The sequence below is a fragment of the Ruditapes philippinarum genome, unplaced genomic scaffold (assembly GCF_026571515.1).
Source record: "Ruditapes philippinarum isolate M1 unplaced genomic scaffold, ASM2657151v2 ctg106_1_1_1_1, whole genome shotgun sequence".
Classification (NCBI taxonomy): Eukaryota; Metazoa; Mollusca; class Bivalvia; order Venerida; family Veneridae; genus Ruditapes; species Ruditapes philippinarum.
Window position 1 is genome coordinate 262,807 of NW_026860622.1, and position 21,138 is coordinate 283,944.

At 34.3% G+C, this 21,138-nt stretch overlaps 1 protein-coding gene across 4 annotated transcripts in view; it reads left to right on the top strand.

Moving 5' to 3' along the window:
• LOC132712810 (speedy protein 1-B-like) overlaps nucleotides 1-21,138 on the top strand; it is a 96,781-nt gene that overhangs the window by 27,663 nt on the left and 47,980 nt on the right. For all 4 annotated transcript variants that reach the window (XM_060695245.1, XM_060695244.1, XM_060695247.1 and 1 more), the window contains exon 3: nucleotides 4,594-4,652. In XM_060695245.1, coding sequence (XP_060551228.1) covers nucleotides 4,594-4,652 — 59 coding nt within the window. The remainder of the gene's footprint in view (nucleotides 1-4,593; nucleotides 4,653-21,138) is intronic.

Here is a 21,138-nt window from a genome sequence, read left to right on the forward strand (position 1 = left end):
GTTGTTGTTTTTTAAGCCTCTTATTCTTTAATATTTTTTATGTATCTCATAATCTGTATTGAAAATTTGAATTTTATTACACATGGACTATCAAATTATGATGCGTTGCCCTAGAATTGAATAAACTTTCTAATTACACAATACGGGATCATTCATTTGATTGAAGACTGATCTTTGCGTCTTTCTCTGAAATAATTATTTCCTTGTTAAAACATATTTGACCACATATTTCTGTCATTTAACTGTTCACTTTACAGCTATATGATATAGCGGTTTATGAGCGTTTTCCGCGTACAGCCTCCTAGGGTGTACTAATAAGTTAGTTTTCCTTAGTTATCACGCAAGCACGATCCATGTCTCTGATGTAAGCGACAATTTACCATTATTTGTCTTTAAAAAATATTAAGGACTATTAATGGTTTATATCAACAAAAGAACATGCATGATATTGAGACTACGGTGTTGCAACGTTCTAGTTAATGACCCGTCATAAACAGTTGGTCGCTGCGTAGTAATTGGAAAATTGTTATCAAAAATAATAAAGAATATTTGCCACCTAATTAAAGCATTTACTTATAAATTTTCATTTATGCTTTTTGTTAAAAAATTATTGATAAAGTTATTATGTAGAAGGGTTTTCATACCAGAACTATTTATTACAGACGTACGTATGCCTAAACCTGATTACCGCGGCAGTATGACGTCACGGAGTAGTGATTTTGAAAAAATAACAAACAAAAATCAAGAATTTTTCAGAGAATTATTATCTGATATGAAATTAAAGAATGAAAATATTTTCATATTGTAAATGTCTGTGATGAGTGATGAGTCAGCTTAGAAAAAATCAAGGTACTATTTTTTGACCTGATTACCGCGGCAGTAAGATTTGACGGACGGTATTAACATTGGGTCGGCATAGCCTCCCCAAAAACTGTTTGTGCTATAGTGAATGTAGGATGTTCTATTCTGTATTTGGACTAAAGGATATGTATTAAATTTTGTGATAGAAATATGTGATCATGTTAAACTAATAAAAATTCCACCCCAAACATTCCTGTGCTGAATTCCGTCAGAGAATTTTACATTTTAAGAACATTCAGGGATGCTGGAATTAGGCTGGATTTTTTTATTCCATCAAGGCTGGACTATTTACCATGGTAAAAAGTCCAGCCTCTATGGTTGGCAAACACATGGAATACCCTGGAAAAAAATCCATACTTTTGTTCCAATACTCCATGTACATGGAAAAGCATGGAATAAAGTCCATGCTTTTCCATGGAAAACATGGAAAATATTCCATGCAGCATGGAAAATGTTCCATGTTTTTCCCCTGTTTTTCCAGCCCATTTTTTCTCAGCTTCAGGCTGGAAAAGGCTGGAAAATTTTGTTCCAATACTCCAGCCTCTTATTTTCCATGGAAATCCCTGGAAAAGCATGGACTTTTTACACCCGGGCGAAGCCATAACTAACCCGTGCAATCATACGATTGTTTAATTATCGGATAGCGTTATTCATGTACTGATCCTAATTGAGCGCATCCCGATATTTCAATTATAACAGTTTGTTATAACCGAGGAAATTTACATTTTTTCCGTCATTTGTGGCTTGAAAAATGGTTCGTTATAGCCGAAAATTCGCTATAAGCGAGTACGTATTAAGCGATGTGATTAAATATAACATAAAGAAGGAATCGGCCGGGGATGTCAGATTTAGTTCGCTATTAATGATAGTTCGTTATAAGCGAGTTCGTTATAAGTGGAGTCGACTGTAGTTTTTAATTACATAAAATTTTATTTGTTCCTTTTTCTTGGATAATGGTACACATTTTGAACCCCCCAAAAAACTTCTTGTCCCTACACATCCTATATAAAATTAATTTGTGTATTCAATAGTTAGTCCCCTACCGGTTTACCGGAGGGGACTTTAGGTTTACCCTCCGTCCATCTGTCTGTCCGTCCGTCCGTCAGTCCGTCCGTCCGTCAGTCCGTCCGTCCACAAAACTGGATCCCGCGATAACGCAAAAAGTACTAAAAATATTTTAATGAAACTTGATATATGGATAGATGGCAGTATGGAGATTATGCACGTCTTTTTCTTTTCTTCCTATGTTGAAAATTCTGGTTGCTATGGCAACAAATAGACTGAAAATATGGCAAATTTTACACATAACCTGGATCCCGCGATAAAGCAAAAAGTACTGAAAATATTTTTATGAAACTTGACATATGGATAGATGGCAGTATGAAGATTATGCACATCTTTTTCTTTTCTTCCTATGTTGAAAATTCTGGTTGCTATGGCAACAAATAGACTGAAAATATGGCAAATTTTACACATAACCTGGATCCAGTGATAACACAAAAAGTACTGAAAATATGTTTAATAAACTTTACATATGGGTAGATGGCAGTATGGAAATTATGCACATCCTTTTCTTATCTTCCTATGTTGAAAATTCTGGTTGCTATGGCAACAAATAGACTGAATTTCAAGATTTCTGATTCCAGTTTTTAAGTTTTTTCACTATAATTTCTTTATATCTTAAGGTATTTTCTTCAAACTTTAAATATAAGTTGCTTGTCATCAACCAAATCATATGTGACAAGGTTTACAACTCTAGCACAAAATTTATCAGAATTACCTCCCTTGAACTTAAAATTTTCATGAAAAAAACATTGTTTTTTTTAATAACTTCTTTTTTTGAATGTATCTACTTCAAACTTCATATAAATGTTTCTTATTATCACTCAACATTTGTGAGTGTTCAATACTCTAGCAAGACTATTTCCAGAATTATGCCCCTTTTGAACTTAGACTTTTTTTTGAGAAATTGGTAATTTTTACTCCAACTTCTTCAATCATGATAGGATTTAAAAATGTTTTATTTTGATAACAGGGATGTTTAAAAAATAACTTTAGAGTGTCCTTCAGTCTGTCTGTCTGTACATAAAAACTGTTTCCTGTGATTACTTTTAAATAACTTTTTTAACAAATTTACTTAAAATAGGAACATAAGTGAATGGCCAATGGCCCTTCAGAATGTTGCTTGGGCTCTTACCGGTAGGGGACTTATGGATTGCTTGCAATACTATGATAATTGCTTGTTTATAATATCTTTTGCTACGATTTGACAATTAAATTATTTATTGTAAATCTAAAGATGTGGGGTAATGACATCACATGCACTTCAGGCCTTGACATTAACTTTTTTATTTGGTTGTCCTGTCGGGCAAGTACTTTTGAAAATTACTTGCCCTGACCCAAAGCTTGCTTGCCCTGACCTAAACAAGGCAACCCTACATTTATTAGTAAGTTTTGAGAAAAAAGTGTTGGCAATCTTTGAAAATGGGGTTTATTTATTCACTTATCATGCATGGGTTTCATTATAAGCCGTACAGGCTATTTTAAGAAATTAAGACATTTTGTGACAAAATCATACTCATATTTATTTTAAGAAATTAAGACATTTTGTGACAAAATCATACTCATATTTTCACTAAAATTGGTTGGAAAGAGAAGGAAGGTTAAAAGGGGCTAAATAAGCTTTTAAAATGTTTTCAGTAATTAAGTTATATGTATTTTTGATGAAAAAAAAAGTAAAAAAAAAACATGGGTTATTCTGACAAAAAATCCAAGTTTTGTGCATTTGATATAATATTATAAAAATCACTTAAATATAGTACTTTCTTCATAAAAGAATTTTTATAAAGTTGTGGAGAGAAACTTTGTGTTTTTTTTTGTGTTTACCACATCTTAAGTCGCGAAAATATGTGACAATTTCATTTACCGTTTTTGTTTCTAAATTTACATCTTTTTTCCTTGTGGATAATGGATATGTCTCTGTATCACATTTGCAGATGAATTGTTATTATTTTCACAATTATCTACAGGAGAAACGTTTTTTTTGAGGATATACGATAAATTTTAGATTTTAACGGCAAAAATAAACAGCCAGAAATCGGCAAATGTTTAGACGGCTAAATTAAACTAAGTTCAAGGCTGCGATTTGAACTTTAACAGGGTTTGAACACCTTTAATAAGAAGAAGTGTTGACATAATTAATAATGTTAATCAAGTTTTGACATATTCATCAGACAACCGGATAGTCTGTGTACATGTACAATTGCCCCTGCTGTGAGGTTCATTATTTATCGTCTCCACAAATGTGATCCGTTCTAATTAAGTCTAATTAAGATTGAAATTGTAATTTGCAAGGATTATTGGTCATAATATTGGAATTTTATATGTTTACTTATGATTTTTTTCACTTGCCCTCTCGGACAAGTTCTTTTGAAATTCACTTGTCCTGACCAAACTTTTGGTTGTCCCGGGCAGTCAGACAACCGTTAATGTAGAGCCCTGCACTTGGTTTTGTACAGCCAATATACAAACATGGCTGCGTCTACTGATTTGTAGAAATCAGAGATTTAGATAATTAAATTTTGTTATCAAGCATTTAATATCATTATTTGAATGCACAAAATTTGCAGATTAACTATGTATAGTATTTCTTTTTTTGATATCAATTTTTCATTCTTACATAACCTTTTCCTTAAACCATTTCTTGAATATTATAATTTTTATTTTTTTCAGAGGATGACGTCATACAAGAATTTCTTCAAGTAGATAAATGTACAAAAGTAACAGATAAGGTAATACAGATAGTTTTGATATGAAACTTGTTTGCAGAAAAAAAAGCCAAAAACAGAATTTTAAAAAGTGGAAAAGATGAACAGATGACATGTTTAAAGTCCTCTACTTTTCACCTGGGTGGAACAATCCATAAGTGGCCATTGTGACCATGTTAACTGTTTTTATTACCCCTCACTTTTTGTGTTAAATGTCAATTTCCCATAGGCCACTGGTAGTTAATTCTTACTGTTAATACATGTGTATCATGTGACAAAGATATACTCCAGTATCCCACATAAAAAAACCGTAGCTGAGGGTCGCCGGCAGGGCCTTCGCTTTGGGGTTGTTTGGGGAATCTGACTCACTGGCGTAGTGAGCGCCCTACACGGAAACCCTCGGTTGGTTGATGTGGGATACTGGAGTATATCAGTGACCTCCAGTATCCTTTTTGTAAATGATGGTATTGTATAACACAAGTCCAGTGTTGATGTTATTTCATTTATTTCTTTATAGTAATTGAAAGTTCTCAAATATAAAATAATAATATAGTCCACATATATATTTTCACAGCTAGCACCTGAATTAATTTTACTTATTTATTTTCCAAGTTAAGACTAGATGTTGTACTTCCAGAATTCTAGATAAGACTTTTAAATGTTGAGTGCTCCCAAATCAAAATAAGACTAATTTAAAATATAAAATCAACAATATAAATTAAGAAAGAGTTGTCATACGGTGATTAAGCCTTAAGATATATTAGCAATAAATGTCAAAAGATAATCAAGTATGGCTTGTTTGATAAAAGACTAGGAAATTGAGAATTAAGCCATAAAGTATTAAAATCAAAAGGTGATAACATTTCCTTATGGACCACTATGACATGTTTATACTATAGTTGTAAAATTTATCACTTGAGAATCTAAAAGTAATTTTTATCAAAATATTTATGCAACATGAAATTCTTTTAATGATTAATAAAAATGTAAAAGTTAATTTATGAATATTGAAAATATTAATGTTTTCACAATACTCTAAAAGCATTTTGACTAGGAAATGCTATGTTACAGATTTTACAACTATTTCACAGAAATGATCGCCATATTGAGACGAAATGTTGCGCACAACATTCGGGTCGCTACCTTGAAGGTCAAGGTCACAGCATGACCTTAAACAAAAATCATGTCCGGCCCATAACTTCGTTATTTGAAGTCAGAGTTTGCAACTATTTCATAAAAATGACCACCATATTGACATGACGTGTCACGCGCAATATATAGGTCGCTACCTTGAAGGTCAAGGTCACAACATGACCTTGAAGCAAAATTGTGTCCGGCCCATAACTTAGTTATTTGAAGTTGGATTATACAACTTTGTCACAGAAATGATCACCATATTGAGACAATGTATCACGCTCAACATTTAGGTCACTACCTTGAAGGTCAAGGTCAGAGCATGACCTTTAACAAAAATCGTATCTGGCCCATAACTTGGTTATTTTAAGTCGGATTTTACAACTATTTCACAGAAATGATCACCATATTGAGATGACATGTCGCGTCAAATTTGGATTGCTACCTTGAAGGTCAAGGTCACAGCATGACCTTGCAGCGAAATCGTGTCTGGCCTATAACTTCCTTTTTATGCCCCCACAAAGTGGGGAGCATATAGCGTTGCACTTGTCCGTCCCTCCGTACGTCCGTCCATACCAGAGGTACTTGTGTGATTTGGAGAACAATGGGTAACAGTAAATTCTCTTTGATCCTATTCATTCCGTTTTTACTTGTGTGTCCTTTTTTAAGCCTTGTGTGACTAAAAATGGTCAAAAAGATTAAAGGAAAAGTCATATAAGTACCATTTAGTGAGTACATCCGTAGTCCGTCAGTCCCAAAATCTTGTGAACGCAACTCCTCTTAAACCGGATGGCAGATTTTGCTTAAACTTCCAGGGATGAACAACCTTAATGTGTAGATGGTAGTAAAGGAAGGAAATTTTAATGCTGCGACCAAATTTAACAGAATTATGGCCCTTTGTTGATTTTTTCACTATATACTATGTAGAAATTTTGTGAACGCAACTCCTCTTAAACCGGATTGCAGATTTTGCTTAAACTTCTAGGGATGAACAACCTTAATGTGTAGATGGTAGTAAAGGAAGGAATTTTTGCTGCGACCAAATTTAACAGAATTATGGCCCTTTGTTGATTTTTTCACTATGTACCATATAGAAATTTTGTGAATGCAACTCCTCTTAAACCAGATGGCAGATTTTGCTTAAACTTCCAGAGATGAACAACCTTAATGTGTAGATGGAAGTAAAGGAAGGAATTTTTGCTGCGACCAAATTTAACAGAATTATGGCCCTTTGTTGATTTTTTCACTGTATACCATATAGAAATTTTGTGAACGCAACTCCTCTTGTTTACGGGCACATCTGTTCAGTGGAGGCATCCATGTCCTTTGGACACAGTTCTAGTTTGAAGTTGGATTTTACAACTTTTTCACAGAAATGATCACTATATTGAGACGACATGTCGTGCGCAACATTTGGGTCGCTACCTTGAAGGTCAAGGTCACAGCATGACCTTGAAGCAAAATCGTGTCTGGCCCATATTTCGTTATTTGAAGTTGGATTTTACAACTATTTCACAGTAATGATCACCATATTGAGACAACATGTCGGGCGCAACATTTGGGTTGCTACCTTGAAGGTCAAGGTCACGGCATGACCTTGAAGCAAATTGTGTCCGGCCCATAACTTGGTTATTTGAAGTCTGAATTTACAACTTTTTCACCGAAATGATCAACATATTGAGATGACATGTCGCGCGCAAGTCAGAAGATAGATCTTATTGAGTAGAACTGCAGTGCAAAGAACAGTAACTCTGCATTGCTTAAGTTTGGAATTATCACACTTTGAACTTTGTCTGGGACATAACTCTGAAACTACAAAAGTTATACTTTTCTGTGTCCAGATCCTAGTCGGGGAGCATCATCGGTTCAACCGGCTCTTGTTGAAAATAGCCAGTATGTACCATGTATCCATAAGTGAGAACAAGAAGCGGTGCATAAAAAACGCACATCATGAAAATTACTTAAACATGTATAAATTACGGAGCCCAGACTTTTTACCAGACAGTAGGACCAACAATGCGGACATTTCCATAGGACCTACTGATTTTTTATCGGACAGGGCCGACAGTCTTTGGGAATGACTGACAGACTGAGTGTTGACCTTAAAAAGTTAAAAATATAAAGTCCATTTAACATTACATAATTATAGTCATACAGTTTTCACTAATATCTTGATATAACTATGATAACCCCCCAACAATGGGAATCATGAGTCTGTCTGTCTAGATGGCCATCAGCACTACTGACAATAAATAGGGGACATCTACAGGGATTTCATTATTATTTGAGACATTTACAAATCAGCAAATTAGGGGTCAAGGGGCTGCCTATAGACCGCTTTGTGGGTCCAGGGCAACACCCTGGTAGGGGATTGAAGCCCACTGAGACAAAAACAAAATTACACATTTTGAACTGAAAATTCATTTTTCTAGTTGAAAAGAAGTTAACAAAATGTATAGAAAAAAAGAATACAATTTCATGTTTTAATGATGTGATACCTCACACTGTTAACTTTAACTCTACGTGTCACAATGAGAATCTGAGTCATTGTCTCTGCAATAAGTAGTTGAAAACAAATAATTTTACAATTTTTACAGAAAAGTTCTATGTACTGTAAATGACTTTATATGCACGTGATCTTTATTTTGCGAAAACACCATTCCCGACTTATTTTTCAGATTAATGAATTCGCAAGGGCAGGGTCAGAACTCAACATTTGCGATTTTTTTTTCCGCAGTTTAGCAGGGTAGAATGTCTCAATTATGTGCCGAGCTTATTCGGGGCCTTTTCACTACTTTTGGCGAAGGTGGCCTAGCCCTTTTTGAGGTAAAAAAATGCGCGATTTTTACATTTTTTGGGAAAACGTCACATTTTCACTGGGAAAATATCACAGTCTGTTTGCATATTTTCCTTTAAAAGGGTTTAAGGGTTACTTTAGTACTTAGCTTTCACTCCAATATAAGTCAAAGGCATTTTGTTTCCAAAATAATTTATTGAACTAGAAATATCTTGACTCGTATTTCTTAATCATAGAAAATTTACGTAGGTCATGTCTGATTCAGAGGGTACAATATTGTTAGTTCCCGCTGCATCAATATTACTGACATTTGACTTACGGAGTCTGTGAACCTTGCATACTTTCTCTGATACTTTATTTTATAATGGCATTTTTTGTTACTAAGATTTTTCTAATTATATTTATTAGTCTTTCATACTTAATTATTGTCCATTAAATATTTTTTATGAAAACTAAAGTGTCAAGTTATCATCATATATCTGTAATAACTCTGTAATAACTCTTCTATAAAAATCAATATCAGCTGTGGTTTATGTGACCCTTTCCGGGTATTATCAGGTTGATTTTCCGAAAATCTGTAAAAAGCATCTTTGTTATTCATCACATGTGATGACCTAACAAATGATTATTGTTTATGTTTGTTCTCTTTCATTGTGTTTCATAATGGAATAAGTGGACATAGCTTGAGGCTAAGTTCATGGGGCAGGTAGGTACATTTTTCCTCCATATTAAAGAAGGGACATAGTCATTTTTGAAAATTTTAAGCCAGAAAAAATTTAGTAAAAGTTTTTGTCATAAGCAGGGGCGTAGCTAGACCGAAATTGATGTTACGCACAGTTTGCGGGGGGGGGGGGGGAGGTTAAGGGGGCTGCTATAGGCCCCCTTGCAGGTCCAGGGCAGAGCCTTAAAAACTTAAAAATATAAAGTCCATTTAAAGTCCTGGATTTTCACCATTTATAGATGCTATAATCATGCATTTCCAAAATAAATAAGTCAAAATAAATTTAATTCTATCATTAATAAATTTTAATGCAATAAGTGTTAATATATATGCGCTGTAATTTAGAGTACAATATAATTGCTAGATCGTATAACAATATTTCAAGGTCTTTTAAGGATATACATTGCATGAATTTAACAGACGCAGATAAATGACCCTGTCACTTAATCAGCAAATAAAAGTGACATACGGCGATTTTTGCGTCGTGCAAAAGTATCTACTACAACGTCAGCCTGAATCTCCTTGTCTCTGTGAATGTGTAAAAGTCCTAAGCCCCAGAGACGACCAGTAGTCTTCGTTGAGCGCAAAAAGGTCTTCAGCCTTCTCATTAGGTAAATCATCCAAATCTTAGGTAAATCATCTAAATCTCAAACAAACTTTATCGTTGACATATCAGGTAACCACATACAGGACGCGCACACCACTGCTGAATATTTCAATGATTTTTTTGCTAATGTATTTAAAAAAGCTCCCGAAAATTGTTCTCTACTTTCAAATGAAGACAAAAAACAATTCACGAGTTCACCACTAAACACAAATACAAGAAGAATTTGTCATCAAGCAACTCAAATCCCTTGACTCAAATAAAGCAACAGGTTTAGATGACATAGGAGCAAAATTTTTAAAAATCTCAGCTGAAGTAATAGCAAAACCACTCACACAAATATTTAATCAAAGCATTTCTACATCTGTATTCCCTTCACTTTTCAAGAAAGCAAAGATAATTCCAATTTTCAAAAAAGGGAACAAATCTGATACAAATAACTATCGTCCTATCTCGATCCTCCCTGTTCTTTCCAAAGTACTAGAAAAACATGTCAGTAATCACCTTAAAACCTTTCTTGAAACACATTCGTTATTGCATAAGACTCAATCAGGTTTCCGCTCACATCATTCATGTGAAACAGCATTAACATCTATCATTGACACTTGGATTTCTGCAATCAATGACAACAAACTAGTAGGCACTGTTTTTCTTGATCTAACTAAGGCATTTGATTTACTTAATCATTCCCTTTTAATTCAAAAGATGACACATTATCAGTTTGCAGGGGAAACACTTAACTGGTTTAAATCATATCTCTCAAACAGAACACAACAGGTCTCAATCTCTGGCAAATTAAAAAAGCAATTCTTGTTTACAAATCCATTAACAATCTATTGCCACATTATATGTCTGATTTATTTTCACATACAAATCACACAACTCTGAGATCAAACACTCAACAGACACTACATATACCAAAACCTAGATTAGAATTTTGCAGAAAAGCTCTTGCGTACTCTGGGCCTAAAATCTGGAACAAAATACCATTACATATCAGGCAATCAAACAGTCTTACCCTATTCAAAAATTCATATTTAACATGGTGGTTCTCTGGTGGAAACCTCTGCTTAGATGCTATACATGTATAAATATTTGTTTTATATTGGTTGAATATTTTTGTTTTATATGTATGTAAATTTTCAATTTTGTTACCCCATCCAATTCAATGTTAAATGTATGTATATAAATCAACTCATTTTTTTTTCTTCTTTTTCAAGGTTGATCTAAAGTATGTCAGTGTTGATGAAATCTACTTGTGTTATTATTTAATCTTTTATTGATGTATTATATTTTGTAAATTGTTTTGTATATTGTTGAGGCCCACAGGGAAGACTGGGCTTGCCCAACTGTGTTGCCTCATTAAATAAAGTCGTTACTTACTTACTTACTTACTTACTTACTTACTCATGCTGCTGAATGACCGTTGAGCGCTCGCCGTAGACACTGGCATTGACAGGAGCAAATGCAGGCACCTGTTAACATTTTGATACAGCTCTGTCGGTAAATCCTGTAGCACATTTTCTATTGTTGACGGAGCCTGCAATAGCGAAGATGTACAACGTGTCTTCCAGCGTCCACATTCACGCAAAAAGGTGTCCTGATCGTCCACCAAAGCCTCTTGTACGATAGAATAAATTTCATCCATCCGTTGACGGTCCAAGTTGACTACCCTGTCTGGCAAGAGAAACTGAATAACGTATCTCTCGTTATTCTGAAGAAGGTGATTTTCTATCTCGGAGACAAGGTGATCCACAAATGGCAGATACATGTTGATAAGCCAGTACTGTGATGGAGTTTGAGTGGGTGCATTAGGGCGATTTTTCTGTCTACCCCCATGCGGCAAAGAAGGCTGGACATCAACAGAATCTGCCATGCTGACTGCCTTCTCATATAAGGCATCCCACACCAACGGATCATTTCTTTCAGCTGTTACCTGCGTTTTGATAACTTCTGCTTCAGTGGCAGCTTGGACTTGATCACATGTTGTTGACTGGAGAAGCTTGGATAGCTGCACACTCCCTGACAATACATGTTCAATAGCTACAAGAGTTATTATAAAACTCCAGCTGTCTCGAGGTTTTGAAGAAAGGCATTCGCGAGAGCCTCGCCGGTGGTGGCAGAACAGTTTGCATAGCACAAGAAATTCTCACAGACCCAGGAACGTGCACTGTCGTAGTACCTTAAAAGTAAATACTGCAATATAATTTTGTATTTTTAATACAAGAACACTGCGGATCCAAAAAAAGAAATACCGGGTATCTATAAAATACTTTTAAATTATCCATAAAATAATATCAGTAACACTTTCTAACACAGTATAACATTCACACAGTGCTTTATTTATTTATTTATTTTTGGGTGAGCGTTTTCATTAGTATCATTTCATCAATTTTTAAATTTTCAGAAATTAATGCCTTTTCTTCTTATTTTAGATTTTTGTTTCTCAATTTACGTATTGTTACGAACTAAAAACTAATATGTTATCAGTTACAACGCAGTCATGACTGTTATCTTTGTTCAATGTTCGCGTAGCAGTCAAACTTCTGCATGATATCATCTTCGCACGTGGTTCTGTTTCTAGCGCCACAATGGAATGGAAGTGACTGTCATTTACTTATAAAACATAAAACAAGAAAACTTATTTGTTTTCAGCGAATATGCTATATATCACACGGGAAAGTGTGCTACGCTTTTGTTTCTCAACCTGATATATAGCATATTCATTCAATCATAGTAAGCATATATCATCTAATTCCTGCAATTTAGTTCCACTTTGTATAAGCAGTGAATATTCGTATATATTCGTGTAAGTTCATTACTGAATTTATAATAATATTTTGCTCCCGAGACTGCATAATATAATTTTTTTTCAACTCGTTCAATAAAAATAAATTCAGTATTTGAATAAAACATTATATTGCTCGCATAATATGATTTTATTCAACTTGTTCAATAAATTCAGTATTGAACTTACACTCATTCATTATCCTGTACTTACATAACCGTGTCGTGCATATTTTTTAACATGACGTCATTTTTAGGTCAACTTTTTTTTTTTTTTTTTTAAAAATAGAGGTATTGTTATAGTCGCGGCAGCGTTGCCATTGCCGTCCGCAAACTTGTACCTGGATCATAACTTTTTTTATTTCTTGGTGTATTGTCTTCATACTTGGCCACAACAACCCTTGGGACAAGACCTTTCAGTGGACCACACTAACCTTGACCTTCATCCATAAATGACCTTGACCTTCAAGGTTAAAAGTCCAAATTTTGCTTGTTCATGCTGTTATTCAAGCTGTAACTTTGTTATTTTTGAATGGATTGTCTTGAAACCTGAACATAATAATCTTCAAATATAACCCTTAAAAATAACTTGACAGACCTTGACCTTCACTCATAAATGACTTTGACTTTGAAGGTCAAATTATTGAAATTTTCATGTTTTTGGCTAATATTGGCTGTAACTTTGTTATTTTTGAATGGATTGTCTTGAAACTTGAACATAATAATCTTCAAGGATAACCCTTAAAAATAACCCGACAGACCTTGACCTTCACTCATTAATGACCTTGACTTTGTTTTGGCTGTAACTGGCTGTAACTTTGCTATTATTGAAGGGATCAACTTCATATTGTAACAGAACATACTTAAGGACAAGACCTTGTTGTTTATCGTGACTTCATCACGTGACTCCACCACGTGACTTCACCACATGACTGCACCACGTGACTGCACCACATGACTGCACCACATGACTCCACCACGTGACTCCACCTCGTGACTCCACCACGTGTCTCCACCACGTGTCTCCACCACATGACTCCACCACATGACTCCACCACGTGACTCCACCACGTGTCTCCACCACGTGTCTCCACCAGGTGACTCCAACACGTTACTCCAACACGTGACTCCACCACGTGACTCCACCATGTGACTCCACCACGTGACTCCACCACGTGACTCCACCAAGTGTCTCCACCACGTGACTCCACCACGTGACTCCACCACGTGTCTCCACCACGTGACCACCACGTGACTCCACCACGTGACTCAACCACGTGACTCCACCACGTGACTCCACAACGTGTCTCCACCATGTGACTCCGCCACGTGACTCCACCACTTGTATAAATTAGTATATTTATATATAAAAAATATATAGACAAAACTAATGTGACAAGACAGAATGATTAATTTTATAAAAAGGAAATGTTAAGATTTTTAGCACTGCAGTTCTGTGCTTTAACCTACTGAGCTACGCGGGACATTGATAACGTGTATGATAAACTTTAATATGAATAAAAAAATGAAAAATCGATTAAGCACATACATGTATTTAAACAAAGTTCATGACAATAACTTATTGTAAATCTATAACATAATTATGTAAAGGGAACTATAGGCCAAGTGATTTTTTTTTAAAAATTAAAACAGAGATAGATCATAAACAAAGTACTTTTAAAAACACAAACAACTAGATTCTAGACCTAGCTCTAATCTAGTTAATCAATCACAAAAGGTTAAATAGAAGGCCCTTACTTGCTCGGAAATGCGTAATGATGAACAGAGTCCCACTTTGCGTTTAGAAGTTGGGTCTTTTAGTTAGGTCTAGTGACTGCTTCAAGAAAACATCTCCGTAAGGAGGGTCACAACATTTATCACTCCCCATTTTAAAAATACGCGCGCTATGTAACTTTCTAAAGGGTAGTACCGCTATATGATCGAACGATGCATATATGGATTAACTCTCTTTACGTAGACAAAGCATTAATTATAATAGTGCTAATTTATGAATGCAAAGCCTATTTACTCTATATAGTCATAATTGTTTTAAGGCTTTGGAAATTATTAAATAAATACTTCGAAGAACTATATTTTTTATTTAAGAAATATTGGAAATTTCGAATCATGCCTCTAAACCTTCCAATATCACCCTCACCCATACCCTTTAGTTTTCTCACCGTTTTTAGCATAATTAAATTTTTATTTTCCTGGATGAATGTTAAGCACGTGCGTAAGTGCGTAACGCTAGCTACGCCCCTGATAAGTGCAAACTTTTATTAGTTTTACTATTTTTTTTAGCTCACCTGAACATGCTCAGGGTGAGCTTTTAGGATTGATGATTGTCCGTCGTCCGTTCACATTTAGTTGTTAACACTCTAGCAGTCACATTTTTGCCTCAATCATCATCAAACTTGTTCAGGATGCTTATCTAGTTGATAGCTCGGATGAGTTCGAACATGGGTCATCTCGGATGAGAAACTAGGTCACAAGAGCTAAAAATAGAAAAACCTTGTTAACACTCTACAGGTCACATTTTTGCCTCAATCATCATCAAACTTGGTCAGGATGTTTGGCTAGGTGATAGCTCTGATGAGTTTGAACATGGGTCATCTCGGATGAAAAAGTAGGTCATAGGAGCTAAAAAAAGATAAACCTTGTTAACACTCTAGCGATCACATTTTTGCATCAATCATCATCAAACTTGGTCAGGATGTTTATCTAGTTGATATCTCGGATGAATTTGAACATGGGTCATCTCGGACAAAAAAGTAGGTCACCGGTGCTAAAAATAGAAAAACCTTGTTAACACTCTAGTGGTCACATTTTTGCATCAATCATCATCAAACTTGGTGAAGATGCTTGTCTAGGTGATAGCTTGGATGAGTTCGAACATGGGTCATCTCGGATGAAAAAGTAGGTCACCGGAGCTAAAAATAGAAAAACCTTGTTAACACTCTAGCGGTCACATTTTTGCATCAATCATCATCAAACTTGGTCAAGATGCTTGTCTAGGTAATAGCTCGGATGAGTTTGAACATGGGTCATCTCGGATGAAAAAGTAGGTCACAGGAGCTAAAAATAGAAAAACCTTGTTAACACTCTAGCGGTCACATTTTTGTATTAATCATCATCAAACTTGGTCAGGCTGCTTATCTAGTTGATAGCTCAGATGAGTTCGAACATGGGTCATCTCGGATGAAAAAGTAGGTCACCGGAGCTAAAAATAGAAAAACCTTGTTAACACTCTAGCGGTCACATTTTTGCATCAATCATCATCAAACTTGGTCAAGATGCTTGTCTAGGTGATAGCTCGGATGAGTTTGAACATGGGTCATCTCGGATGAAAAAGTAGGTCACCGGAGCTAAAAATGGAAAAACCTTGTTAACAATCTAGCGGTCACAATTTTGCCTCAATCATCATCAAACTTGGTCAGGATGTTTGTCTAGGTGATAGCTCGGATTAGTTTGAACATTGGTCATCTCGGATGAAAAAGTAAGTCACCGGAGCTAAAAATAGAAAACCTTGTTAACACTCTAGCGGTCACAATTTTGCCTCAATCATCATCAAACTTGGTCAAGATGCTTGTCTAGGTGATAGCTTGGATGAGTTCGAACATGGGTCATCTCGGATGAAAAACTAGGTCACCAGAGCTAAAAATAGAAAATCCATGTTAACACTCTAGAGGTCACAATTTTGCCTCAATCATCATCAAACTTGGTCAGGATGCTTGTCTAGGTGATAGCTCGGATGAGTTCGAACATTGGTCATCTCGCATGAAAAAGTAGGTCACCGTAGCTAAAAATAGAAAAACCTTGTTAACACTCTAGCGGTCACATTTTTGCATCAGTCATCATCAAACTTGATCAAGATGCTTGTCTAGGTGATAGCTCAGCTGAGTTCGAACATGGGTCATCTGTGATGAAAAACTAGGTCACTGGAGCTAAAAATAGAAAAACCTTGTTAACACTCTAGTGGTTACAATTTTGACTCAATTGTCATCAAACTTGGTCAGGAAACTTGTCTAGGTCATTGCTGAGAATAAATCGAACATGGGTCATCTCGGATGAAAAACTAGGTCACAGGAGCTAAAACTAGAAAAATCTTGTTAACACTCTAGTGGCTACTGTTGTGATCCAAATATTCTGTTAATTGGTCTGAAAGTTTGTTTTGATGATTTCTAAGTCAAGTTCGAACATGGGTCATCTTGAATGAAAAACTAGGTCACACCGCCCAAATATGGAAAAACCTTGTTAACATTCTAGTGGTCACATTTTTGACTCAATTATCATCAAACTTGGTCAGGATGCTTGTCTAGGTAATTGCTTGGATGAGTTCGAAATCACATGTGAAACTAGGTCACCAGAGCTAAAAATAGAAAAATCTTGTTAACACTCTAGTTGCGACTGTTTTGATCCAAGTATCCTGGAAATTGGTCTGAAAGTTTTTTTTGATGATTTCTAGGTCAAGTTTGAATATGTGTCACCTGGGTAAAAAACTAGGTCGTACTGCTCAAATATGGATAATCCTTGTTAACACTGTAGTGGTCACATTTTTGACTCACCTGTCATGAGACTTGGTCAGAATGCTTGTCTAGGTAATTGTTTGGATGAGTTTGATAAGTCAGGTGAGCGATCTAGGGCCATCATGGCCCTCTTGTTTCATGTATGTAACAGTAAAATTACACAATGCATTGATTTCCAACGTACACATGGTATTGAGACATTCCATTTGGAATTATGCATCACCGAGCGTAGATGGTGAGTGATTGCTGTTGACTGGGAATGACCAGCTACGCTCTAAAAATTCACCAGGTGCATAATTTCTTCAGACACCACTCAGTAGGCTGCACTTATAAGACGAGGTTATAACTTTTTGTCAAAATATTCATGACCAAAACTGCGTCTTACAACTGCGTATGTACGGTAATCATTTTGTGCTAGGCTTTCACACACGGGCTTACAAGGAGATACATGTATTGGGTACTCTTGCACTTACATAATAGTAATCACTTTCTTCCAATTTTTAATAAACTATTACAAACCTAACTGAATCATATTTGTACAGTACTTTTATGAACGCATGGCAGTACTGTGAAATTGTTTATATTAGCAACATCGTAAATCATTCGCCATAATGTCGTAACAATAACTGTTAAACACGAGTCAGCAGGATTTTTCCAATGCTGTTTTTGGAAATTTGCAATCAGCCCGAGGCTGCGGGTTAACACCAACTGTATTTCATCAAAGTATCCTTCTAATGGGTAATTCAATTATTAGCTTTCATTGGACAAAAACAACAATCGATTTCTAACTCATTAGACGATATTTACCTTTTAATGTCTTTTTCACCCCCCCCCCCCATTTGTTGTCTCAAATGGTGAAAAAATGTCTTATTTAGGCCCCCAATACTTGTTTTTGTACGAGAAATGTTGCCTAGAAAAGTGACCACAAATTTCATACAAGATCACTTTTCCAACCTGCATGTAAAGTTGTTTTATTAAAAGAGTTTTCATGTTCACTGAATATATTTCATCAAAACAACCTTTTGCTTTTTTCCTCTACTGGTTGGGGACCACCAAAACCGAACAACCACCAAACCCGGACGGCCCCGAAAATGCTTAATTTAAGTATATTCTTTGTTCAGTGGTTGTCAGTCACTTTTTGTTTTAACAATAAATGCATGTGTCTTCTATAATTTAGTAAATAAATTTATTTCAACCTCTGTAAATAGTAATATTTTAATGTCTATTTTAAGAATCACAGTTGCCGTTGAAATTTGGGCGTCAAGAAAAAAATGCCTGATCTCATATACCAGCTATAATCATTTGCAAAGTAAACAATAGAATTTCCAAAACTTCATTTGTTGCTGATATGTTGTATATCATGTTAAAAATAAAAAATTAAAACATCCAAGCTTTTATATGAATTAAATCACGCCATGTACATATCTGTCCGGACACATGGTACTGTAGTGTAGACAATTTAGGTAATTTGGATACCCTCCTTGACAAGCCTCAGATATAAGTGTAATACAATCAGAAATAAACAAACTAGTTTGTCAGTTAGGAGAAGAACCTAGCTGTGCTGTGTCAAATTTTTAGGTCTCTGAGTTGGAAAGTATGAAATCTATATGGAATCAAAGTGCTGCAGCACTGAATGCGACGGACATGCAACCGGAGAGACATTAAGGCCTTTTTTTTTAGAAAAAAAAAAAAAACAACACAAAAGATATAACAGAGAAAATTTGTTCCATATGATATGCGCTGAAATTCTTGGTTGATACGCGCAAGAATTCTCTGTTGTTGATATTACACTATGATACGAGGAGTACCTATGGGACTAAGGATATGGAAGGTGCCGGGCTGGAATCAAGAGTTGAAAATAAATTTAACTTTTTATTTTATTAATATCCAATTCCGAACTTCGAATGATGATTACAAATACAAGAAGAATAAAACAAAATAACTATAGAATGAAATGACTACAAGTTTACATGATTATTAATCATGTACAGTAAAATCATTTAAACATTCAAAATAGTATAAGACAATACCTTAAAATTACTTTAATTAAAAGAACAGGGAATTAACACATTAAAGGGGAATAACTATAGAATGAAATGAAACTACAAAGTACACAATCATTTACATTTACAAGCATTCAAAATAGTGTACAAAAATTTACAAAGAATACTTTATTTTATAAAAATAGGGAATTAATAATTCAAGGGAAATAACTCGCTTATTGACTTAGTGAGAAGTACCTGTCGACACCGAAATATTAAAAAGAACTTTACAATAACATTTTACTATGATTTCAAAAAGCTTTTATTTTTACTTTTTTACTTAAACTATTTGTATTATAATTGTAACAAAGCTTACTTTTTACAAGACTTTGTTTATGAAAAATTTACTTTGTAAATCAAAATGTACAATAAATGAAATTATGTACAACATACTGTAATTCTATATTATATGTTCAAGACATGAAATATTAAAACAAATTAAGTAAAATAATACTTATAATTAAAGGTTCATGTTTGACTCTTACATCAGTATAATAATATTTTGTTATGATACTTGCTATTAAAAATGTTAACAAGTTTTAAACTATATTTACAAAAGTACAAATTCTATATGAATATGAAAAACACAATATTTATAATGTTACAATCAATATCATATAATGCAACAATAAAGAAATATATGTAAGTAATTAAACATACCTGGAATCAAGAGTTGAAAATAAATTTAACTTTTTATTTTATTAATATCCAATTCCGAACTTCGAATGATGAAGTTGGATGGATTTCAGTTGCTTAAATAGGAAAATACTGATTCCAGGTGACAAACAAGCTGGAAGCCAAAGGATTATAGATAAATCGACTTTTTGATAAGTTTCACACATTTTATACATATAGAGGAAATATCATCATTATTTAACACAGAAAGTGATGATAGGTTAACAAGTTTTTCAAAAAGATATTATAAATTTATTACTCTAGGCAGACTTGAGATTATGACAGTTTTTACTAGAGTATGGGATGTTTATTTAATTAATATCCTTAAGATTAATAATTTCCTAAATGGCTTCCAAAATTTAGGGTTTTTGAAAAGAAATATTAATTGTCATTTAACAGTTTTCATTTAACAAAAAAATTATACATAAAACCATTTATAAACATACAAAAAAAATGAAAATACAAATATAATCAACTATATACATACAAGCTATTTTTACAATAATAAATTCTTTAGAAATCCTAACTCTAAAGAATTTGATGTAAAATATGGGGCATAACACATACAATGTCGAGATTTGTAGAGCAATATATTTTATGTGTCCCAATCTGATATAATTCAAATTTTCTACTTTCAAGCAGAACAAGTCCAAATTTTTAAATACAGAATGAAATTTATGCCTAAAAACTCTGGTCAAACTTGTAAATCAGTGTCCTTATCGATTTATTCCAAGAAATGATATGTAAATAGAAAAAAAACTGTCAACGAAATATTTCTAAAATAAAACCATGCAAATAAACTTCAATCATAATACATAATACATGTGAGAATGTTCATTAGAATTGCTTCGTGTTATATCATATTGAACATATAGACAATAACATATAAGTCATTTGTATTTTTATTTCTCTTGGATATGTCTCATTAAAAATATTTTTGGTTAAAATCAGCAGCAATTAATAGTGTATTTTTTTAGATTTTTTTTTTCATTTACGTCACTTAAGCACTACAGTGTAAATTTAGTTGTCCCTTTCAATTTCACACTAAATTCCATTTTCAACTTGTTTGCTTCTTACAATTGTATAGAATTTCTTTAAGTATTGCATGTAAACAAAGTAAGTATCCGCTGGTTTATTACATGTATAATGTGTACTCGTCCGAAAGTCAGCACAGATGATGCAGAATCTATTTTTAGAATAGTGTTATCTTCTGGTTGAAGGCTA